The 25,887-nt window shown below is 41.6% G+C and overlaps 2 protein-coding genes across 2 annotated transcripts in view; both read right to left on the bottom strand.

The window, feature by feature from the left end:
* mef2ab (myocyte enhancer factor 2ab) overlaps positions 1 to 3,336 on the bottom strand; it is a 29,774-nt gene extending 26,438 nt beyond the window's left edge. The window contains exons 1-2 of the mRNA XM_058401789.1: positions 2,943 to 3,336; positions 849 to 932 (exon numbers count right to left, since the gene is read on the bottom strand). The gene's annotated coding sequence lies outside the window, so the exon portion shown is untranslated. The remainder of the gene's footprint in view (positions 1 to 848; positions 933 to 2,942) is intronic.
* A 2,646-nt stretch (positions 3,337 to 5,982) lies between these two features.
* On the bottom strand, positions 5,983 to 20,573 carry lrrc28 (leucine rich repeat containing 28). Its single transcript, XM_058401637.1, has 10 exons — positions 20,445 to 20,573; positions 18,230 to 18,445; positions 18,095 to 18,135; positions 17,830 to 17,867; positions 17,614 to 17,751; positions 13,316 to 13,522; positions 12,553 to 12,655; positions 9,858 to 10,033; positions 8,284 to 8,443; positions 5,983 to 6,954 (listed from the first exon to the last, which is right to left on the bottom strand). Exons 2-10 carry the CDS (start codon positions 18,395 to 18,397, stop codon positions 6,885 to 6,887), a joined length of 1,101 nt encoding a protein of 366 aa, XP_058257620.1. The 5' UTR covers positions 18,398 to 18,445; positions 20,445 to 20,573; the 3' UTR covers positions 5,983 to 6,884.
* Positions 20,574 to 25,887: the final 5,314 nt, after the last annotated feature.

Genomic DNA, 25,887 nt, shown 5'->3' on the forward strand with positions numbered 1-25,887 from the left:
GAGGGTTTGGTTTCAGAGCTGAAGAGGCAACATGAGGCAAGAGAGAAGGTTTAAATTCAGAGCTGTTTTAATTCCTAAAGCACCGTGTGTCTGAATAATATCAAATGCTATAACATATATAATTATATCATTTATGTACCATGCTATATAAAACCTTGATATGTATCTCAAACACGCATAAGGTTAGCGAAAGCGGTAACGTTCAGCTCCACGTGTTATACAGCAGCAGTAGCTCACTAGTTAAAGGTTGCGAGTCTAAATCTCAGAGCTACCAGGTGAGCCCACTCTTGGGTCCTTCACCCTCAACAGATCAGAGTCTGGACTGAATTTATACTTAGACTTACTTCTAATACAATTTTGCCAAATAGGTGAACGTACCATTGAACATTCGAGCTTTTATTCAGTTTACTGTACAACAAACAGGTTTACATGTATTTTTTTTTAATTTTATTTCATTCTGTAAAGCTTTCCTTATCCCCATCTACTTTGTCCTTAAAGCTTTTAAAGTTTTTCTATCATGAGAAAGTACTTTTTTCCAGATTAAAAGGATATTATGTGACGGTTTAATCATATTTCACTGAGTGAACGTTCATGTTGTTGTCTAACATTTTTTCTTGCCATTATCTATAAATGACACAGAGGATCAAGTGTCTCGGCTGAGTTGCTTCCAACATGAATTACAGTATAGATAGATTATACGTTTATATTAATACTACAGTCGTCTAAATGTGATGATCTGATTAGGTACTGTCATTTCTAGCCTGATGCTAAAGTCTAAGTAAAACAAAATTATTACAGAAACTACAAAACTAATGCATTTGTTATACAAAAATGCTAGAAAATCTTACCCAGAGATAGACGTCTGTCAGGTTATACTGAAAAGTCGGAGACGATGGAGAGATCCGCCTTGCTTTGGTGTTCTTGTAACAAACCTTGAAGAAAAGTAAAAAAGAGCAAGAAAGAAGGAGAGAAATGTTTTAAATATTAAAAAAAACGGCACATTTTCCCTATTTATCCCCTTTATAGTTTCATGTAATAGAACAAAAAATCCTTACAGAAAGCTCAGGTAGTTCCTCTTATCCTTTATATAGCAGCTACTGTATAAGCAGCGGTTCCAAAAGCAAAAAAAAAGCAAAGCACTGACACTGGAGACTCCTTCCACCTTACAATGATTATAACTTTTATTGCACTCATCATCAGACTCTTTGACTATGTGTCAGATTCTGCTGAAAGTGAAAGCCTTCCTTTGGGCTTCAAGATACAAATCTTGCACGAGAGACACCACATTTAACAAAGCAAAACACTGGTCTTCCGAAACGGCTTTAAGAAAAATGAATTGGTTTGAATAATAATCATCAGCTTGTGTGAGGTTTAGTGAGGAACCATAGAGCTCGTGATTGCAATTTCTTTGCAAGGAAACTTTCGCCGTCACTGGAGACTCCTTCCAGATTAGTTAAATAAACAAATCCTTAGAAAACGTTTCACTGTGTCGATGATATCGAAAGCATTGGATCATGTGCTACGAGCTGTACCTAATAAGGTGTTAGAATAAGCTGTTATAAAAAATAAAATAAAAAAAGCACCTCCTGACCAATCAGATCCAAGTATTCAACAGCACTGAGGCATAACATAAAATGTATAAGTGATCATCAAGCACAAGCCTCATTTTAGTGGATGATAATGATAACAGGGCCTTAAACAGTCCTGGACCATCAACGTGAAGGAGTGGAGGTTAATTTAGATGGTACAGTTGTGTGCTTGTGTTATACCAGGTGCTACCTCATGATTTAGCACATGCACCGTGATGCACGTCATTTGTGTGCAGCAGGCATCACTCAGTCTAATCAGATTGGTCTTGTGCTCTAAATCTCGAGCAGACGGCGTGAGTTTCAGCCCTAATGTAATAGACTTACGGCTATTAACCTCAGGGAGCATCAGGAATAACGAACACAGTGTACAAACACACTCAAAGCCCAGGCTATTTTCGAACCACGCACATCTAAAAAAACAAAAACAAAACAGGGCTCTTGAAGGCTTGTTACTATTTTTATTTCTGGTGAAGCCTGTTATAACTACATCATTAATGAGGCACAGAGCGGATGGAGAATAAAGCATCAGCATCACGGCTGCCAGATCGATGCAGGCGCCTGCGTGTGCTAGGGCTCGGCAAGAAAGGGGTTATATAGTTTAAGACACACTGTATACAATGTTTAAGGTTTAAGGAAAAATAGAAACCACCACATTCCATCTGGGATCGAATACATGTTGTACACATATACAAAAAAATATCTTCATTTTGTTGTTTTATTGTGATTCCAGATGTCACAGATGTTTTGTGGGAAAGTAGTCTGCACCATTTCACAGCAGTCAGGATCATGATATACAAAGCAGTGTATAAATTCACCACGAGGTCCTGATAATCCATCATCATGTATCGCATTGCCGTGTCGTAAAGTGGATAAGGGCACATGATGCACACGGTTAGACTTTTTTATTACAAAATACAAAAACGAAAGGTTTCTAAATGTGTATGTCGGTGGAGGAAAGTTGGACTTGCTGGAAAAGTTGGATTCCTTAACCATGTCAAGGCTCCCTGAGACAACTCCAGGCGTCCATATTAACAGTAATCTTTGTTATGAAATTAATGTTGACATTCTCACAAACTGGATAGCAAAGTTTGCTCAGGAAAAGTTCATTAAACTATGACGGAAAGCGTGTCCTAAAAGCAGCCATTAAATCCTCGATACTATCGGAAAACCTCAGCGCGCGGTCGATATCAGTGACAACATCGCCCAGCCCCTGAGCACGAGGCTACAACTCACCACTGAGACGGAGATAAGTGACATAAAGAAAGCTGGCTTTAATGTGAGTCTCTCTCTCTCACACACACACACACACACAAGAACAGTATCTCTTCACTCATTCTTACTTTCCTCACTTACCGTGTTCTGAGGAACAAAAGGCACGTTAACGAGTGGAACCGTGGCACTGAAACACGTCCTGAGCCATTCTTCAAAACCCCCGACCTCGTCCACTTCTCTTCTTAGTGGAGCCTAACAAGCCGAGCACTGAGGCGCTAATGCTGCGCGAGCCTCCTCCTCCCTCTCTCTCTCTCTCTCTCTCCCTCCGCCTGTTAGTCTCTCTATCTCTCTCTCTCTCTCTCTCGGGCGCCACAGAGTTGTTTTTTTTCTCTTTTTTAAATTGTTAACACGCGCCATCAAGTGCTGCACGATTCCACTCGCGTGCCCGGCGAAAGAAATGAAATGTTCTAGAAGGCGCGCGCGCATCTGGCGGGAATGTTTCATATCCACGATTCCTTTAGCCGTTAGATACTGAGGACAGCACGTGCACACTGCACTTATAAAATCCATAAAAAAAATGACTGATGTTTATGACTGAGCATTTGGATTAAATAAACTTAATAATAATAATAATAATAATAATAATAATAATAATAATAATAATAATAATAATAATGGTAGCTTTCTGGACACATAATAGGGGCCCCTAATGTGTCCAGAAATTTCTGGAATATTTAAAGTGCCCTGATAAACAGCCAGCGTTTTTACACATATGTAATAACACACCCAATATCTGAAGGAGAATTCTAAAGAGCTAAATAAAAATCCTTCGGCTTTAATAGTTGAACAGTTCATTTAATACAGTTGTCTCAGGCTTGAAATGTGACCTGGATAATTGATTTATTTGGGAAGTATAAATGAATGTTCTGGGGAAAATCCAATCCGCCCAGTTTCCGAACAACCCCAGACATTGAACACAAAATCTGCCTTGGCTGATTGACTATATACAAGCTAAGTGCTTCATTCATTCTGCTTATTCTTGGTCAGGGTGGGAAAACTGGGCACAAGACCAGGATACACTCTGAATGGGATGGCAGGATAGATAGCTGAGAGAGAGAGAGAGACAGAGAGAGAGAGACAGAGAGAGAGAGAGACAGAGAGAGAGAGACAGAGAGAGAGAGACAGAGAGCGAGAGAGAGACAGAGAGAGAGAGAGACAGAGAGAGAGAGACAGAGAGAGAGAGAGAGAGAGAGAGAGAGAGAGAGAGAGAGAGAGAGAGAGAGACAGAGAGAGAGAGAGACAGAGAGAGAGAGAGACAGAGAGCGAGAGAGAGAGAGAGAGAGAGAGAGAGAGAGAGAGTGAAAGCAAGAGAGAGAGAAAGAGACAGAGTGAGAGAGACAGAGAGAGAGAGAGAGAGACAGAGAGAGAGAGAGACAGAGAGAGAGAGACAGAGAGTGAGAGAGAGAGAGACAGAGAGTGAGAGAGAGAGAGAGACAGAGAGTGAGAGAGAGAGAGAGAGAGCAAGAGAGAGAGAGAGAGAGAGCAAGAGAGAGAGAAAGAGACAGAGTGAGAGAGAGAGACAGAGAGAGAGAGAGTGAGACAGAGAGAGAGAGAGAGAGACAGAGTGCACGAGACAGAGAGAGACAGAGTGCACGAGACAGAGAGAGAGACAGAGTGCACGAGACAGAGAGAGAGAGACAGAGTGCACGAGACAGAGAGAGAGAGAGAGAGAGAGTGCACGAGACAGAGAGAGAGAGAGAGAGAGAGAGAGAGAGAGAGTGCACGAGACAGAGAGAGAGAGACAGAGAGAGGGAGACAGAGTGCACGAGAGAGAGAGAGAGAGAGACAGAGTGCACGAGACAGAGAGAGAGAGAGAGAGAGAGAGAGACAGAGTGCACAAGACAGAGAGAGAGAGAGAGAGAGACAGAGTGCACGAGAGAGAGAGAGAGAGAGAGACAGAGTGCACGAGAGAGAGAGAGAGAGAGAGAGAGAGAGAGTGTGCACGAGACAGAGAGAGAGAGAGAGAGAGAGAGAGAGGGAGACAGAGTGCACGAGACAGAGAGAGAGAGAGAGAGAGAGAGAGAGAGACAGAGTGCACGAGACACAGAGAGAGAGAGACAGAGACAGACAGACAGACACACCATGGAGGTGGAACTCCCTGTATTTGGGATGAGGGAGAAGACTAGAGAACCTGGAGGGACCCTGCATAAGCATGCAGAAAACACACAAAACTCTGGACAGTAACTTGAGCTCAGGATCAAACTGGTTTCTCTGGAGCTGTGTGTGAGACAGCAACACCTCACGCTGTGCCTCCGTGCCGACAGGCCAAGTGATATCTGTGCAAATGTGATATTTCACTAAACTATTTAAGGTAATTTATTCACTCTGGTTTCTTCAGTAGGAGCTTTGTCCTAGTCAGGGTCACAGTGGAAATAACACACACACACACGCGCGCGCACACAAACGCACACACACACACTCACACACATGCACGCGCACACACAGAGAGAGAGAAACAACTAGGGGCAATTTAGACACCAGTCTACCAGCATGTTTTAGGAAGTGAGAAAAGGACACAGGACTTCAACTGACCCAGTCCATTCCTTTCTGTTTAATGGAAATACTGTTAAGCTTTACTTTAAAAATCCTCAATCTTCACTTCATCTTGGTGATCAATACAAACACTACTATTAGATTCAGGGCTACTGAAATCGTCCAGACATGCCGAGGACTCTCCTGCAGCCAGATCAGTGCCCAAGTGTAGGTTTTCTTGTGGTTCAACCCGAGTCTTATCGTAATATACAACATTTAGTGAATTTTTCTGTTTTACAGAACAATGAAGCTTAAAGATTCCCTGGTCTTGGGGGTTTTTCCTTCTAATGCATCAGCCCTAACTCATCAGCTGATTCACAAGCTCTTCATGAGTTTACAGCTGGTGTGTTAGACGATGAGACAACACCGTGTAAGTGATTAAAAACACTGGTTCATTTTGTACCTGTAAGTCCACACATTACTCAACCCCCTGCTGTTTGGAAAGAGCAAGCCTCTACAGAATCCCATATGAATGGAATAATCAGATTTACTTGTAGTTACAGAAATCTGCAGCCAAATGCAACTTTCAATATGATGTTCCAAAGGTCTAAAGAAATCAAAAATGATATAAAACACTTCAATATAGAAATATTATTGAACAGTGAAGTTTATTTACGTAATGTTTCCCAGTCTCCAGGTAACTCGACATGCATGGAGACATGGTGTTTCATCTATAAATGATGACGAATATCATTTCATTTCAGTCAGATGTGCATGTGGAAAGGTTTAGTTGGAAAAATCAATGACTAGCCACACAAAAAACCTGAATATCATTGGATGCAGGTACGAATGTAGATTGTGGTCATGGCCACGAATAATGTGTTTATTTGATGACATCATGATGCATTAAAGAATGCAAAAAGTTTTTGGTATCCGTCATTTGCCTATTTAGAATTAATTGTAGCTACAACTCAACTTTAAAGTACTTGTTAGCAACATTAGTCAGGGCAAGACTTCGTACTGAAAACACTGAAAACTAAGTTTTCAATATTCCTTTAATAGCATGACCTGTCTGGAGCATTCTGTAGTGCTTCACTGGGTCTAGAACAGTCATAAAAGTCACAGTCCAAAAAATGTCAACCAGAAAATCTCCTAAATGGAGCTCAATCCTTTATAAGAATAAATACCTGTTTAACACAGATCTGAAAATCATCAGGACGCTTCCATCAAATAGGAATTTCGGCTGTATTAAAAAATACTTCTTATCTTTCTAGAGGTTTGGGGAAGATCTGGCAAAGAAGTTTCTTTAGTCTCGGTTAAAAACACTTCATAAAATGAAACTAGTCTGATATCGAGAGAAAGTGGCAATGCTGACTACTGAGAGCTCTACTACACTAACTTTGAATGGGTGCCAAAACTTTTACTGCTTTGGATGTCCTCAAGAAGTACAAGGTGTCCTCTGTTCTTCTGTAGTTCAAGATCAATGCAAGATATCATAAGGTTCTCCTGGCAGGTCGTGACGACAGCACCATGACGGATGAGATGGTGAAATCAACCCTGTAGGTCAAACATCTGCAAACAGTGACTGGAGCAGCAGTAAGCTACAAAACTCACCGTCGTTCTGTTGAAAGAGAGAGGTGGGTAGAGATAGAAGAAGGGAGAGAAAAAGAGAAAGAATACGGGAAAGAAGCTGTTAAGTGGTGACATGACAAGTTTCACCTAGACATTCCTGTCAGTCTCTTTCTTTTCTCTTTCCCAACCCGCACAGACAGAAACCCACACCGATTCGTGCTGCTGCTCGCTACTACCAAGCTCTCTAGCTGCACTGGACTGGTCCAGACGTAACTGGCCGACCGATTAGATCTCTTAATGCACGTCGAGGACCTGAGATTAGCCAATTAGCCGTGCTGATTGTGTTAGGATGGGTTAGGATGGGAGATGTTGATACAGAAATGCTGGTGTCCTGTTACTAATGGGCTGAGACAGACAGAGGAGCGAGACGAGCTCTGATCGCCAGCTCATCATTTACCAACATGGAGGATCAGAGGAAGAATCAGGGCAGCGGAACTGAGATGGTCCTGAACATAACCCTCATGTATGTGTGAGACAGTTATTGTAGTTACTAAAGAATAAAACATAGAATTTTGAAGGCCATATTAAAAAATAAGTACAACTGTTCTTATAACTCTTTTTAAGCTGGTAATGATTACTTGTAAGCTGTTTCATAAAAAAGTAATAATGCCTCATTAAGCTCTTACTATGTATTATACTGTATATAATTCCTTGAAATGCAGCTGAGATAGTGGTATATAAAGGCTATATCATAATTATATACTACTACTACTACTACTAATAATAATAATAATATTAATAATAACACTTGAAATATGATTAAACTGTGTATTTATTACCCAAAGCAATTCCATAAAAAAACAAACTCCTAACAAAAATCTTAGGACATGTGACTATATAACTAAAGGTTAGTCTGATGCTGATTTCATTACTGCTTTAATGTGCCCTTGTTTTTAACTCGAGCGCTGTTTATTAGTTTATCATTTATTAGTTTATCATTGCCAAGTGAAATTGGCTGGACGAGTCCTTGGAGACCTTAGGGAAGTCAACATAACAGTATATTTCATGAGAAGAACGCGTTTCCTTTTTAAAAGCAGAAATTAAATCTTCTAAGGGGTCAGAAATGAAACAAATACCAATAAAAGGTGGATATTTCAAAAAGTGAAAATGAGACAATAAGCTGCAGCTGAAGTGGGTTTTATGTTTCTTCATCTGTACACGAAAGCTGAGCTATTCCATGCTAAATATTTCTCAAGACGCCTCTCTTATGATGCAGGTGATGCAATCTTTTGAGTGGTGAGAAAGAGCTGGATAAGGACAAGTTAAAACCTGTATGAGAATGAAGGGAGACAGTGTGTTGTGATGGCGGTTACTCTACCTCCTGTGCACTCCAGCCAGTGCTGTGTCTCTGAGGGGGAAGAGTTTGGGGTAGACGATGGTGAACATGGGCTGACTGCAGCGATGGCAGTGACCCAGCGGACACTGGAACAGCTCAAACAGGCTGGTGGGCAGTAGATATGTTGGCAAGAACGCAGAGTCTGTGCAGAGGACAGGAAAAGAATCATAATGAGCACTCAAAATGACTGAACAGCCTACAGGTTACTGCATGCAAATCTTTCTGTTTAATTGTCTGCTACCAGAGTATCATAGTCATTTTATGTTTATAGCCATTTCTATAGCAAGAGCTCCTTCACAGGGACTTACGTTACATACATTCATTTTTACATAATCATAGACTAAATGTGAAGGACGTCCCACAACATGGGACAAAACGTAACTACAAACAGATAAAAACTATCCATCACTTCATGTCGTAATTACAAACTGTAATCCCTGTGAAACTGCTGTGATATAACAGAAATAAAACATTTCAGGACAAGCTGTTTTTAGAAAATAATCCACTATTGTTTGTTGTAACAGTAACCACCATTAATTATTTTCCTATAACAGTATGCCATATTTTATACCTTATTATTTCTTTAACATACACCAAAACAGGCATAACATTATGACCGCCTGCCTAATATTGTGTTGGTCCCCCTTTTGCTGCCATAACAGCCCTGACCCGTCATGCACTGTGTATCCCGACACCTTTCTATCAGAACCAGCATTAACTTCTTCAGCAATTTGAGCAACAGTAGCTCGTCTGTTGGATCGGATCACTCGGGCCAGCCTTCGCTCTTCACGTGCATCAATGAGCCTTGGCCGCCCTTGACCCTGTCGCCGGTTCACCACTGTTCCTTCCTTGGACCACTTTTGATAGATACTGACCACTGCAGACCGGGAACACCTCACAAGAGCTGCAGTTTTGGAGATGCTCTGATCCAGTCGTCTAGCCATCATAATTTGACCCTTGTCAAACTCGCTCAAATCCTTACGCTTGTCCATTTTTCCTGCTTCTAATACATCAACTTTGAGGACAATGTTCACTTGCTGCCTAATACATCCCACCCACTAACAGATACCTGTCAGCGCTCAAAATGTTGTGGCTGATCACTGTATGCATTACTTACTTCATCACGCCAGTTTGCAGTATTCATTACAGCTTAATTTTCTTTGTCTTATCATCTCCTGTCAGTGTTAATGTTCTTAAAGTCTTTTTACTTAATGCTATTATGGAGAGCACTCCTAAAAATGAAACACTAATAAAATGAAATAATATGAAGTGGCTTGGACAATTTTATTCCTCAGACAGGAAAGTTTAATATCATTACTGAAATGAGAACAGTGGCTTGTATTTGGGTCAAAAGACCTGAAGTATTACAATATACAGTACGTTATTATTTATTTTTAATGAATATATTTAAAACTTTAAAGTCATGTGAGTCAGTATCACCTCTGAAAGTGTATAGGGTTAGGAAGCAACAGCTGAACTGAACCTCACAACCCTCTGGACACTAGAAGTTTCTTGTATTTGTGCTAAACCTAACAGCAAGTGAATGTGAGTCTCACCCTTCCTGTTTCTGCTGTAAGCAACATGCAGTGTTCTCATGGCCATCTCTTCTAACGTCAGAACCCGGTCAGCCTCAGTGGCGAGAGCCTTCACTTCAGATGGCAGAGGCACGTTGAGATCTCCGCTGGTCAGAGACAGCCGTGTCACATCAGAGACATGTGGAGTAACGCCACACCTATACACACACACACAAGTGTGTGTTAAGCCATTGTTCACATGCCACTATTCTCTTCATCATATGGAACAGTCTGACTGCGTTAATTGATGTGTTTTAGTGGCCTGAGTCAGTGTGACTCATGTTCGTTTCAATACGATAACTGCATGAGGCATTTCCAAAGACGGCATTAAATGCCAGATAACTTTGTAGCAGAAGTGTGAGCAATATCTAATTAGTCAGATTATTGTTTAGATAAATTGCAAGAACATTTTAAAATGCTTAGACTTGTTAATTAGTGAAAATTATATTGAATAAATGAATAAAAATGAATATATATATATACATTTGTATTCATTTTATCACATAAAAATGTAGGGAGGAAAAAGCCTGAATAAAAAGCTAATTTTAAGTCTCATTAAAAACTGCCTTATACATGCTTTAAAGAAACAAAGGAATATCACACTTAGTATTGCATACATGAAAGATATATATTGTGTAAGTAATAATAATACGATGCCATGATGTGCTGGATATACACTACTCACAAAAAGTTAAGGATATTGGGCTTTCGGGTGAAATTTCAGGATGCACCTAAAATGCACTATAACCTTTACAGGTGAACTTAATTTGGCCTTCTCTACACTTTTGAATGCACATGTCCAACTGTTCAGTGTTTCAGTACTTTTTGCATAACTTGCTGTTCTCTAACAAGGGGCTTAACGGCAAAATTCACAACTGGTGTTTGATCGATAAATTTTCTGGTTCAGTTACAATTGGTATTTCAACAGTCCTCTTCATCATGCTGTTCACATTTTGACATCATGAGACCAAGACCACACCTAACAATTGATCAACAGTACCTCACCATTGCGAGGTTTCAAACAGGATGTTCTCAGAGGGAAGTGGTCACTGAGCTTAGAGTGTCACAGAGTGTCATCAGCAGGTTGCGATAGAGATACAGAGAGACTGGAAGAGTCACAGAAAGGCATAGAAGTGGACGTCCTTTGGCCACATTCCACGTTGATGACCGCTTCATTGTGAACAGTGCCCTGTGGAACCGGATGATGAATGCCACTCAACTCCAGGTCCATTTAAGGGAGGTGAGAGGCACCCAAGTGTCACGTCAGACCATTCGAAACCGTTTACATCAACGTGGTCTGCGTGCTAGAGGACTTGCAAGGGTATCTGACCACACCACCAGGCATCTTGCACGGGCCAGGGAGCATTTACGTTGGACGAGGGACCAGTGGGCCTCAGTGCAGTTCTCCGATGAAAATCGATTCACGTTGAGCAGAAATGATGGCCGCCAACGATGTTGGAGACGTGAAGGAGAGCGCTATTCAGCCACTGTTGTGGTGGTGTTACAGTCTGGGCAGGTGTGTCTACTCAATACAGAACTGCCCTACATCTTGTGAATGGTACAGTGACGAGCCAATACTACCTGAATAACATCATTATTCATAAGTCATTGTGCCCCTGCATGAACAACACAGGCCTAATTTCATCTTCATGGACGACAATGCTCCAGCTCATCGAGGTCGCATCATTAGGGAACGGCTGCTGGAGGCTGGGGTACCTCAAATGGAGAGGCCTGCACTTTCTCCAGACCTGAATCCCATAGAAAACCTATGGGATCAGCTCAGTGGCCGTGTAGAGGCTCGTAACCCTGCACCCCAGAACCTCAATGACCTGAGGGCCGCCCTTCAAGAAGAGTGGAATACCATGCCTCAGCAGACAATAATTCGACTCGTGAACAGCATGAGACGTCGTTGTCAAGCTGTAATTGATGGTCAAGGGCACATGGCAAATTATAGAGACATTGACATTTTTTGCTGTGGTATACCCACCACTGTTGTTGGCTTTTGTTTCAATAAATTGTTTGAGATGAGGAAATCACCATTGCATGCTTCTACTTAAATGCCCTACTTTCATGATATAATAGCACTGTAGCGTGAACCTTTTACATTTTCCATAAATTTCACCCAAAAGCCAAATATCCTTAACTTTTTGTGAGTAGTGTATAATCAACAAAACTCTGGGGTGATGCTGCCCAATGTGAAGCCGGGTTACCAACCCAAAGCTAGATTCTTTTCCTATAACAGCACACAAGGGTAAGAATTTTTCCTTATTCAACAAAAGACACTTGTTTTAATCTGTTCATATTTACATTTAATCAAAGTGAAACATCCATGAGACAAGTTACCTTCTGCTTTTTCTTAACAAACATTTTTTAATCCATTTATGATGTGGAGTTATTACAGAAACATTATTATTAGAATGAGTGCATTAATATAAACCAGTGCTTTTGTTATTTTTTACAAAACTAATTAACACCTTCTGAGCGAACGGATTGGAGAATTCAAGAGCACTGTGGTATAATTTGTTATAAATCATACGCTCACTCATGTTCTGGTGATCTTAAGAGGATTTTTTGTTCCTTTGTTTTTTGTCATCATTTACATGTACATGACGTTATGCTAAAGATTTCTTAAAATCACAACACACTAGCACTCCTCTACCTGACCTCAGACTCTTACCCGTTGCAGCCGATGACCTTGTTATACAGGAAAGACGGCAGACCAGTGAGATGAGCGTTATTGTCCACGAAGACGAACTGCAGCTCCATGGAGCGGCCGAGATCTGATGGGAAGAGCGACGGCCATTATGCGGTTATAAGGATAGCATTTGAAAAGACTTCTACTTATGCTGTGCAGTTTCACATGGTGATCAGCACACCTGAAAAACCTGAAACTAGTGTCTTTAGCAGCTTCAGTGAGTCTGTAAACTTAAGTATGAAAACAATATGGCTTCCCTGAGGATTTAGAGCATCTGTAAATGACCAGAGAGAAAGACAGGAGAGACAGACAGATCGAGAGGGAGGTAGTGGGAAAGAGATAGACAGACAGAGATATAGGCAGTAGGAGAGCAGAAGCACTGTGAACATCATTATGAGAAGTATTTCAGGCTCATTATCACCCACAATCCCCTGGGGCACCTCACAGCGGGTGGCCTATCACAGCACCTGCAGCTCCACGTGACCCGCTCACTAACTCGAGCACAACCAGCACATTAGAAAGACTCCTCACTGAGACTCTGACTCTATAGAGACTTCACTTGGAGACACTGAGGAACACTTCGGAATCTTGTGCGATCTTGCGAGCGCCCTTATTTCATGCTGTACTTGCATAATCTGGCACAATCGAAGAGTCCGTCAGTGTATTTCATTACTCATGTGCGTACTGTACATGGCAATGTAACTTGGCCTTGAGAATGCATGTGTCTGTGGACAGCAGCACTCACCCAGAGGCAGTGATTTGAGGCAGTTTGCAGCCATGGAGAGCTCGTTGAGGTCTGGGAGCTGACACAGCTGACGAGGGAGGCACTGCAGGAGGTTCCGGTCGGCTGTCAGACACTGTAGAGACACACACTGGTGCAGCTGCTCTGGGAGAGTCCTTAACAGATTCATGGACACATCCAGAGTCTCCAGCTCCTTCAAATCCCCCAGCTCTGGTACAACACACACACACACACACACACACACACAGCAACAAAAGCAGTGTAAGCAAGATTTCTATATTAAAGATGTTATGTCTATATTATAAGACTAAAATGATATTCATATATAATACATAGAATTTTCATAATTAGGACAGACTGGCAAAAAGACCACACCTCCTTTAGTGCACAGAGGCCACACCTCTTCTTTTAATGTAACTGACTAGCACAATGGCCACGCCTCCTCCTTCAGTATAATTGACAGGCACAGAGGTCACGCCTCCTCCTTCAGTGTAACTGACAGTCACAGAGGCCACGCCCCCTCCTTCAGTGTAACTGACAGTCACAGAGGCCACGCCTCCTCCTTCAGTGTAACTGACAGTCACAGAGGTCATGCCTCCTCCTTCAGTGTAACTGACAGTCACAGAGGCCACGCCCCCTCCTTCAGTGTAACTGACAGTCACAGAGGCCACGCCTCCTCCTTCAGTGTAACTGACAGTCACAGAGGCCACGCCTCCTCCTTCAGTGTAACTGACAGTCACAGAGGCCACGCCTCCTCCTTCAGTGTAACTGACAGTCACAGAGGCCACGCCTCCTCCTTCAGTGTAACTGACAGTCACAGAGGCCATGCCTCCTCCTTCAGTGTAACTGAAAGGCTCAGAAAGGCTCAGAGGCCACACTTTCTCCTTAAATGTAACTGACAGGCACAGAGGCCACGCCTCCTCCTTCAATGTAACTGACAGGCACAGAGGCCACGCCTCCTCCTTCAGTGTAACTGACAGGCACAGAGGCCACGCCCCCTCCTTCAGTGTAACTGACAGTCACAGAGGCCATGCCTCCTCCTTCAGTGTAACTGACAGTCACAGAGGCCACGCCTCCTCTTTCAGTGTAACTGACAGGCACAGAGGCCACGCCTCCTCCTTCAATGTAACTGACAGGCACAGAGGCCACGCCTCCTCCTTCAGTGTAACTGACAGGCACAGAGGCCATGCCCCCTCCTTCAGTGTAACTGACAGGCTCAGAGGCCACACTTTCTCCTTAAATGTAATTGACAGGCACAGAGGCCACGCCTCCTCTTTCAGTGTAACTGACAGGCACAGAGGTCACGCCCCCTCCTTTAGTGTAACTGACAGGCACAGAGGCCACACCCCTCCTTTAGTGTAACTGACAGGCACAGAGGCCACACCCCTCCTTTAGTGTAACTGACAGGCACAGAGGCCACACCCCTCCTTCAGTGTAACTGACAGTCACAGACACATTCATTCTAGGAGCAAGTGTATGTAAAAACAGTACACTGGTTCAAATTTAATAATCTTTTCCCCTCTCAAATTACAAAATAATCTGTCTGCTTCTCATTAGCTGCTGCTGCCGCCCTCTGGTGGTGATGGACAGCTCAGTCACAGTAACCTGCGAGTCACATCCATAATCCTCCATGAAAGGGGGAACAAGAATGTGTTCTCAATGAGAAACATACGGTTGCTGACTTAACCATAAATCAAAGCATCTTTCCGAAGAATGTTCCGACCACTGAAATGCACATTCAGGTTGCAAAACCACAAAAGCATATTGTTCCGTGACACACGGCGCTTTCACCACACACTGCAGACGAGCTGGGAGGACGATTAGCAGGGTGAAATGAAATAAACAGATACCACATCTGACAAAACATAACACACTACTTCAAGTTGAAAATAAATCAGTTTTAAATGCGGATGCTTCCAACTGGGTCACAGGTTGTTCTTGGAGCACAAAACTCACTCCGCTTCATTATGTCTGATGCCTGTGGCAGATCTGTCTTCTCTGGCTTTTTTTTTTTTTTTTAAAGAATGCTAACAGCTACCGGTTTAGCGTTTTAGCATTAAGTCATCATCATACTCAACTTATAATACACTATTTTCAAATAGCGCCATTTAAGTAAGAATGAACAGGATCTACACAGGCAAGTCTGAGATTCTGGACAAAAACTCAATAGCAAAAATGATTAGCCTTACAGCTCCAGTGCAAAATCTTTGAAGCAATCTTTGAACACTAAACCCGTGTTGGCAGATCACACACTTCTGGGATAAAGGGAAATCTATTAGAAGAAATTAATGTCTATTGTAAAGTGAGAGAGATCACAATCACAGCACTTGGGCAGTGAAGCAGAATTCACTGTGGTGAAATTAAATAGAAAAAGAAAGGGAAAAAAACCCCAACAAACCACTCCTGACGTACCAGCATCCATTTATTCCTGCATAGTTTTGCTGTTGCTAAAATAAGAAAGGAGAAAGGAAGCCTGTGCCAGGTCTTAGACGCCGGATCCAGAAACACACAAGTACTCCCAGCTCTTTGGCAGAAATGTCTGTCTGTAACCAAATACATACGGCTTACAACTCGCTGGAGAAAAACCTGAATGTCTGACTGCTTACACGTCTACCAAAGTCTGATCTTCACAACACATGCTTGTACATCAAGGCACAAATGTAAACGATGTTTAAGAACCTCAAAAAAAAAAAAAAAAAGAAAAGAAAAGAAGGGAAGGGAAAAAATGTGAAGCTCATCAGACTGGAAAACCATCTCTACAGTCAGTTTCTACAGTCAGACAGATGGAGGAAACTCAAAAATCTTTGTTATTCTCTCCAGGAGTGTTCAACCAAAAAAGCTCACTCTGAGAGCAAAATGATATAATAATCTGTGAAGGAACCTCAGGACCATCAGGAGAACATTGAACAATAGTGTTGTGCATGGAGGTGTTGCAAAAAGCTCACGAGTCAGTAGGCTGTTGGAAAAAAAAAAATCGTTTTGTAGACAAAGGAGTCTAAAAATGAAAGCTTTTTGCCGTAAATGATAAGCAATATGTTTGGAGAATAGAAAACGCAGCATTTCAGCATAAGAACTGTACCCCTTCTCTGAAACATGGTGGTGGTAGTATTGTGGTTTGGGGATGTTTTGCTGTGGGTCAGGGCGGTTTGCCTTCTTATTCTGAATTACAGCAGGGAATTCTGAATGGGGGTGGTGGTAGCTCAAATGGCTTGTTGATCAGGGTTCAAGACCCCGCACTGCCAAGCTGCCACTACTGGGCCCTTGAGCAAGGCCCTCAACAGGGTTGCATCACAGCTGTCCCTGTGCTCTTAATCCAACCTTCAAGGATGGGATATGTGCTCTGTCCTGTCCTCTTAATCCAACCATCAAGGATGGGATGTGTGCTCTGTCCTGTGCTCTGACCCCAACCATCAAGGATGGGATATGTGCTCTGTCCTGTGCTCTGACCTCAGCCTTCAAGGATGTGGGATATGTGCTCTGTCCTGTCATCTTAATCCAACCATCAAGGATGGGATGTGTGCTCTGTCCTGTGCTCTGACCCCAACCATCAAGGATGGGATATGTGCTCTGTCCTGTGCTCTGACCTCAACCTTCAAGGATGGGATATGTGCTCTGTCCTGTGCTCTGACCTCAACCTTCAAGGATGGGATATGTGCTCTGTCCTGTGCTCTGACCTCAACCTTCAAGGATGGGATATGTGCTCTGTCCTGTGCTCTGTCCTGTGCTCTGACCCCAACCTTCAAGGATGTGGGATATGTGAAGAAAGAATTTCACTGTGCAATAATGTATAGGTGACAAATAAAGCCTACTTAAATACTGAACATACACGAAAATCACAGGACGTCTGTTTGTGAACTGAATCTGAAGAGAAAGTGGGTCGTGTAACAAGATAACGACCATAAACACAAGTCGTTCTATCAAAAAATGATTAAAGATGGATAAAGTTAATGTTTTGGAATGGCCAAGTCAAAGCCATTAGGAGAAGGACCTGAAGCAAGCAATTCATGCAAGACAACCAGAGTTGAAGCTCTGTACTGATGAATGGACTATGGACTCACAGATATGGAACATTAGATCATGTTCCTCAATAAATAATTTATTTAAATTGGGTAGATTTTTTTCTACCTTTAATCTTTCTGAAGATTTCTTAGGTCATATTTATACAGAACCATAGAAAATTCGAAAGGGTGCACAAACTTTCAATCACCAATACTTGAGAAAGGTGAAATGTGTCCGAGACAAAGTTTTAGCAATTAATAAATAACATCTCGATGATGATGGTGAAAATCCTAATCCCATACCTGGTGGAAGGCATTTCAGATGGTTGTTGGACAGTCGTAAGTGGCGTAACGAGCGCAGGCGTCCAATCTCGGGGCAGATCACCTGCAGGGCGTTATCACTTAGATCCAGCGACTGCAGCCTCGCCAAGTTCCCGATAGCTGAGAGTTCAGAGACGATGATGAAATCCGTGGAATAACATCAGAACATTGACACAAGCACAATTTTGGAGATTTTACCTTGAGGAATGAAGGCAATGTTGTTTGAGTGGAGATACCTAGATTGTAAAAATTGAGAGATTTTGTGCATTAACAGTCCTTAAAATGGGATTCGATCCAAAGGAAGTCACATTTCTGCTTATACACTATTGAGGATTTTAGTGTTGATTCGTTAGTGACATCTGCTGGACATGAACAATATTACAGATGAAAAATAAAGTTACTTGCCACAAACATATACACAAGACGTAACTGAAAAATCGAAGCGTTACACATGAATACTCACAGTTCGATCAGGTTGGGGAGTTTCTGTGCGAGATTATCAGGCTGAAAGGGACAGAAGAGCTAAGATTGAAAGCTCAGTTGTTGTGGGGTGAGTGTAAACAGACTGTACGTGAATGAGGCAGTCAGTCAGTCATACCAGTGTTGTGAGCGAGTTTCTTTTCATGTAGAGTCTTTCCAGGAACTGCAGGCCTTCATCTTTTAAGAGCTCCACAGGAAAGATGTTCAGGTTCCTGTAGTTGAGGAAAAGGTTCTTGTGGCGCTCCTGTTTGGCTATGAGGATGGCATCGTGGAGCTCTGAGGCCATGCTTACAGAGGGGGCCGATCCCTCTTTCACATCCAGTTGTATCACACCCTTAAACGAAAAGAAAAAAAAAACAGACACATATAAATGCTGTGCTTTAAAAAACAGGAACAGGTAAAGGAACAGTTTGTCATTTCTGTCACCCTCTGCTCCCTGAGAGGTGAACTGCAATCAATCAGAACTTTTTTCAAGTACACCCCTTTATCAAATCCTACTCCACTGCATCTGTTTAAACTACATTTAGAGAAACAGGGCAAAACCAAGCAGTTACACTATATGGCAAAAGTTTTGGGACACCCCTCCAAATCACTGAATTCAGGTGTTGTTTTTCAGGGCTTGAGCTTGGCCCCTTCCAGTGAAAGGAACTCTTAATGCTTCAGAATACCAAGACAATTTAATGCTCCCATCATTTGGGGATGACCCCTTCCTGTTCCTACATGACTGTACACCAGTGCACAAAGCAAGGTCCATAAATACATGGATGAGTGAGTTTGGTGTGGAGGAACTTGACTGGCCTGCACAGAGTCCTGACCTCAACCCCACAGAACACCTCTGGGATTGATTAGAGCAGAGACTGTGAGCCAGGCCAAAACTGGGACGTCTGCCTTTACATGCACATGTAGTTGTCCATCCCCAAACTGTTCCCACAAAGTTGGGAGCATGAAATTGTCCAAAATGTCTTGGTATGCTGAAGCATTAAAAGTTCCTTTTACTGGAAGTAAGGGGCCAAGCCCAACCCCTGAATTCAATGATTTGGAGGGGTGTCCCAAAACTTTTGGCAATATAGTGTATATTGCATTCCTCTGTGTGAATTAAATTTCAGGGCCAGAAAACTCAAATGACTGTTTTTCTAAGACATCATCAGTGAATTCACGTATGCTTTTTAGCTGTCCTACAGAGCTGCCTATACAGAATAGTGAATAAACCGAATAATTAGAGCACTATTTCACATGCATGTGTACATGCTGATGCCTAAACAAGGTGCTCATCACCATGCTTCTGTTTTGTTTTGTTTTTCTAAGCAAGCCATTTTATTATTCCGGTTCTTATTATTGCAGCTTGTTTGTTTAGGGGACAAAGTGGCGTATTTATACCACAGGCTTAGATCACACACTACAACGAATATACTTCAGCATAGCAAACAGCTGAGCAGTCACACCTCACATCTCCTCTCTCCTTCATTTTCTTCTGACTGCATTTAAGGAATCGGTACATCCTCAAAGCTGGAAAATAAAAATTATGGAATCCCAGGCCATGGGTTAAAGGAGGTAGGATCAAGGAGGGATCAGTTGAGGCTTTGGGAATCTTTAGTTATGAATCTACAGTCTTGGCTTTAAAAAACCCCACTGTGGCTCTGTTGCTGGCTCTTGGTTGCACAATAATCCAAAATAATCCGCTTTACGACATCTTGTAACAGAAAATCATCTGATGTGGATGAAATAAACACGAGATTTGGGAATATCACACTCTGCTTAGGGTTATTGTACAGTCGAGGCACTCTAGAGGTCCATAATTACCCGGAATGCACTTGTAGTGAATAGGGGGTAGAGCACTATTGTTTACATAAACAGAACAATAAACACATTTCTTTACAACATAAAAACCTCGAACTTGTTTACTAGTATTGTCATGCAGAAGTGTTGACTAACTGTAACTGTTAAATATTACATTTTACATCATTTGTTAAAAATACTGTTTAATAAACTAACAAAACTAACCAGGGACAGAACTGTCCAGGCTTATATTTCCCAACCGTATTCCGCAAACCCCGCCTACTACATGACGATTGGCTAACAGTTCACACTCCGCCGAAAATTAGCCAATGATATCTCACAAAACAAGCACGTGAGTACCCAGCTGGTCCTGTTACAGGAAGCGATGTTTGTCGGAATTCGGGTAGGAAATAAAATAGGGCGTCTGACTACAGACAGCTAACGCTAATTAAACAACCTAAGTACCTCTTTAGACTAGCAGCTTGAAAGACTACGGAAAATAATCCCAAACGTAATAAATGAAGCGTGTTTATATCAGTAGGCGCAGTTACACTTACATCCCGTAGCTCTATGCACAGCGACAACCCTTGGAGAGTTGTGTGTTTTCTCCTAGATCTTTCTGTCAACACCCGGAAACGTCACGCAGAGAAAGGCGCGATTGGTTGAACAGGTCACGTGATATATATATCCAACGCTCTGAAATGATGCTGAGGATGCTGCGTGCAGTTATTGACTCCATCATTTATTCAGTTGTCCATAGTGACCACTTTAAAACTGTTGTTGTGTTTAATTTGTAAAAACATAAGATACCAGAACAATTAAAAGGCGATCCAGAAAGTAGACAGGGAGAGGAACATACGGTCTTCTTGACAAAACATCTTACTAAACTCTTCAAGTAATACTAATAGATGCTGCAATCTTCATGGCCAAAAGTTTTTGTAGACACCTGACCATCACATCCATCTGTGGTTGTGATAAAAGGAGTCAGTATAGAATGTCTTTCCCTTCGCTTCAACTACAGGAGGCCAAAACAAGACGGTTCCAACATGACAATGCCCCTGTGCACAAAGCGAGCTTCATTAAGGCACAGGGTGTAAAAGGAGCCCTTTAACTCCACCCCAAATGAACACCTTTGAGATTCAATTAAACAAATCGACTTATTCGCATAACACTCTTAACAATGGACAGCAGCTTTACAGAAGTGTAGTATTTATCCCTTGAGTGCAACACGGTGGCTTAGTGCTTAGCGCTGTTGCCTCACAGCAAGAAGGTCCTGGGTCCGAATCCCGGGTTCGAACAGGCAGGGGCCTTTCTGTGTGGAGTTTGCATGTTCTCCCCGTGCCTGTGTGGGTTTACTCCAGTTTCCAAAAACATGTTGACTGGCAATTCTAATTTGCCACATAGGAGTGTGTGTGTGTGGTTGTCTCTCTCTGTGTGGCCCTGTGATGGACAGGTGACCAGTCCAGGGTGTACCCCTGCCTTTTGCCCAATGTGTGCTGCCATAGGCTCCAGCAGATCCCTGTGACCCTAATTAGGAATAAAGCGGGTATAGAAAATAGATGGATGGATGGATGGATTTCTCCCTAATGAGCAGGCCTGAGGCAACGAAAAACTCCCTGAGATGATATGAGGAAGAAACCTGGAGAGGAACCAGGCTCAAGGGAACCCATTCTCATTTGTGTGACACTGGACAGATAATGTAAATGTAAATAAATACAACAGTTTATAGTCAAGTGAAAATGTACAACTGAGAGCTCCTGAGGAACTAACAGGTCAGTGTAATTTCTGACTTTATTATAGACTTAACACTTATGATGAATGGATACACCGAGCATGCCCCAACACTTCACACTTCCCTAATGCTCTTGTGGTTGATGGATGAACCCAAAAGGTAGTGGGAAATCTTACACGTAGAATAAAGGTTATTATAACAGCAAAGAGGGAACCTAATGGTTCTGGAACAGACACATATGGGTGTAATGGTCAGGTGTCCACATACTTTTGGTTATAGAGTGTATGTGTAATTATGTGCATTTTTTATTAGTATATTTAATTGCCTATATTCTTCATCTACTGTTCTGCCATAAATCCTCTCTGACAAACAAAGCACATCCTTATCTCTGTCTCTCTGTATAAATAGTGTCTGAATTTCTTATTCAATATCAAACCTAACATTTCAAGGAAATGTGTTAAATATCCGTCTGCTACCGACTCGCTACGATATCTTTGTGTTTCAACAAGTTCACCGAGGTTTGTATTTAACTCATTCTAAAGAAATGTACAGTAGCTACTGGTTATTTACCACATTTCACACTGTCCATTACAGGATAAAGTCTGGAAGGAAGGTAAGGATTAGTAAACTGTAAAAAGCATCTATATTAAAAATAATCTGGTGATATATGGTGAAGCTCTCTGTAAGGAGACATTTATTCAGCACTTATAGAAGTCGTCTCAGGTATCAGTTATTTTTAAATCTGAAGAAAAGACTGCTAGAGGAAAGTCTTTAAGTCAACTGTTTTAACTACTATACTGTAGGTGATAACAGGAACTAACTTGTTTTGCTGATATAGATAGATAGATAGATAGATAGATAGATAGATAGATAGATAGATAGATAGATAGATAGATAGATAGATAGATAGATAGATAGATAGATAGATAAGACAAATGGACAGACAGATACACAGAGACAGAGACAGATATATAGATAGATGGATAGATAGATAGACAGACAGACAGATATATAGACAGATAGACAAATGGACGGACAGATAGACAGACAGACAAAGACCAATGGACGGACAGATACACAGACAGATAGACAGACAGACAGATACTGTATATAGATAGATAGACAGACACAGACAGACAGACAAATGGATGGACAGATACACAGACCGATAGACAGACAGAAAGACAGACAGACAGACAGACAGACAGATATATAGATAGAGACAGACAGACGGATGGACAGACAGACAGAGACAGGGATTAAAAAAGAAAAAAATTGCTGTGATATGAGGAATAAACACTCAGAGGGAAAAAATGGGGTAGTTTAGTGGTTAAGGTGTTGGATTACTGATGGGAAAGGTTGAGAGTTTGAATCCCAGGTCCACCAAAACCACCACTGCTGGGGCCCCTGAGCAAGGCCCCTAACCATTAACTGCTCAGTTATATAAAATGTAAGTCTCTCTGGATAAATCTGGATAAGACGGGCATCTGCTAAATACCAGAAATCCAGAGGGTCGTTTTAAAAAGACTGTTCTATAATTCAGGTACATATTTCTGTGACATGAAGGAAGTTGTCCTTCACCACTTTTCACAGTTGAAAGGCAGACATTACTACACTGTACACCTTACAAACAGCGTGGTGTGTAAATATAAACTACGCTACTGTAAACTCTTACAGGAATACTAGTGTGAATAATTCATCTACAGAGACCTCCCTTTTAAATAAATACTAATATCTAATTTAATACACGTCCATGATCCAGTCTATACAAAGCAACACAAATGACCAAGCTGGTGAGCTGAATTTATTTTTTTTCTTAGCAAAGATCACATACACACTCACACTAAAAAATAAAAATAATTAAAAAAAAAAAAAAAAAAAAAAAAAATCCAGCAATGTGCCGCTATGAACAAACCCTTCATTAATAATATCCGTCATATTCATGGGGCACATTTTCATTCCTTTTCGCCTTTTTTTTTTTATTTTCTACAAAACATCATAACATGAAAAATGTTGATAAAGTACCTGTTCGTTTTTTTTTTCTTTTTTTCCTTTTAACTCGGAACCATCAGGCTTGAAGAAGCAGCTTGGACCACAGACCTTCCACCTTCTCTATACACGCTATATCTTGAGCTCTGTACCTGTTTCTAGAATATATCTCCGGTGTCCTTTGCTAAATATCTAAATTGTATTTCAGGATTTTTGTTAAATATAACCCCTTTTATTTATTTATTTATTCATCTATCTATTAATCGATGTCAGAATGGTGATATAAAAAATTAAAAATTACATGGAAATAAGTGTAGCAAAATCTTTCTTGCGAGATCTAGATCGTTTCTCGTCCACCTCATTGCCCGGCTCTCAGTGAAAGGTGTACTGATGGAGACCAGCGTGAACTCCACATTCAGACATGCAGAAGGTGAATGATGAGGAGCAGCAGTGTGATGAGCAGCAGAGCAGAGAAGTCTGGATATGTGCGACACAAACAAGTTTTGAAGTGAATCTATGATCAAGGATTATCAGGATAATGCTGTTTAAGGGTCTAGCATCTAAAGCTAGCTCTAATATCAAACTTTGGAACATCTGTACTAAACGTTCTGAGGGAAGGAGGCAACGTGTTGACAATCGGATGAATATCCAACATCCTCAGTAGCTGGACTTGCAGCTAGGTGAGCGTTTAGAGTGATGTAAATGAAAAGCTGGGATCTTTAAGGTGATGTTATGTTGCGTAAACATTTGTTGTGACCTGCGAAATCTCTTGACTTTCTCCTATATGAATAAAATATATTACACTTTTGTATGGATCGTATCCAGAATTAAAGTGAAAACAGAGAGAACTGCACTGAAAGATCAAATCTGAATGAATTCTAGATCTCCCATCGGAAATGTCCGATCACTTCGTTCACACGATTTTGATAAAATTAATATTTTTTATATTAATGTGGTGACATAAGTGGTGTAATGAGGTGACGTATCAATATCAGGCATAACATTATGAACACTGAGAGGTGCCGTGAATAAGACATGTATCATGGCACCTGTTATATCAGGCAGCATTTTGTCCTCAAAGTTGACGTGTTAGAAGCAGGAAAAATGGACAAGCGTAAGGTTTGACAAAGGGCCAAATTGTGATGGCTAGACGACTGGATCAGAGCATCTCCAAAACTGCAGCTCTTGTGGAGTGTTCCCGGTCTGCAGTGGTCAGTATCTATCAAAAGTGGTCCAAGGAAGGAACAGTGGTGAACCGGCGACAGGGTCGTGGACGGCCAAGGGTCATTGACAAATGAGGGGAGAGAAGGCTGTTAGGGTCAGGGCTGTTTGGGAAGCAAAAGGGGGACCAACACAATATTAGGCAGGTGTTCATAATGTTATGCCTGATCGGTGTATGTTATAAACAGATCAAAATTTATTTGTTTCAATCATCAGCCACCACACATATCCCAGAACGCTGTTCACAGGAATTTTTTGTTGAAACTAGCACTGTTTGTAAGTTAAAATACAGTTATAGTCATATCTATCATGAACAAGTCAGTGATGATATACGGAACTGAATATCAGCACACGCCTACGTTTAAAGCAGCTGAGCAAAGAGAGGGCAATGATGAGGACTAACTGATATCTACAGAAACCCGTTTCGCTTTTAAATAAACCCTATCTGTTCCGATTGTTTGTGGCCGCGTTACGTATAAAAGACAGGGGCGACTATAGTGTCATCACTCGGGGTCCAACGTCCCTACTGTTTCAATGATTTTGAAAGTGGTTCAGCTTTCTGACGCCCAGCACAAAACATCGAAAATCACCAGAAGCCATTCCAACAACACTGACTCGGAAGCCACCAACATACACCAACGACGTTCTCGGCGATAGATTTTCAATTCGTGTTTGAATTCCAACACAATACTCAATAATGAACTTACAATAACGATAAAGCTTGAGAGAAGAAAACATAGAACTTGGTGAACAATTGAACCGAAACACTTCAGGGAGGGAGGATGGGGGGGGATAAAAAATAAAAATAAAAAATCAACATGAATATAGGATCACTTTACTTACTACAGCACCCCCCCCGTCTCAGCAAGACAAAAGAGGCATAAATTAAATGTCAACAACACTCCAGCACATTTGAAGCTTATTTATAAGGCCCTTTTTTTCCTTCTTCTCTAAAATAAATAAGGAACAAATTGGAAACCGTATAGGGATGTAAGAAAGCAGCCAGTTTGTCCGAACGTCCACGACGCCAGCGTGTCTCCACCAGCCAGGCCGTGGTT

The sequence above is a fragment of the Hemibagrus wyckioides genome, linkage group LG10 (assembly GCF_019097595.1).
Source record: "Hemibagrus wyckioides isolate EC202008001 linkage group LG10, SWU_Hwy_1.0, whole genome shotgun sequence".
In the NCBI taxonomy this organism is placed as follows: Eukaryota; Metazoa; Chordata; class Actinopteri; order Siluriformes; family Bagridae; genus Hemibagrus; species Hemibagrus wyckioides.

Bases quoted from the DNA above. Each gene is read 5' to 3' on its own strand.
- lrrc28 (XM_058401637.1), bottom strand. From the start codon at position 18,397: ATGGCCTCAGAGCTCCACGATGCCATCCTCATAGCCAAACAGGAGCGC. The intron at 17,752-17,829 runs GTAAAATCTCCA...CTGAACTCTCAG, and splicing joins CATTGCCTTCATTCCTCAAG to CTATCGGGAACTTGGCGAGG. The intron at 12,656-13,315 runs GTGAGTGCTGCT...TCTTCCCATCAG, and splicing joins CCTCAAATCACTGCCTCTGG to ATCTCGGCCGCTCCATGGAG.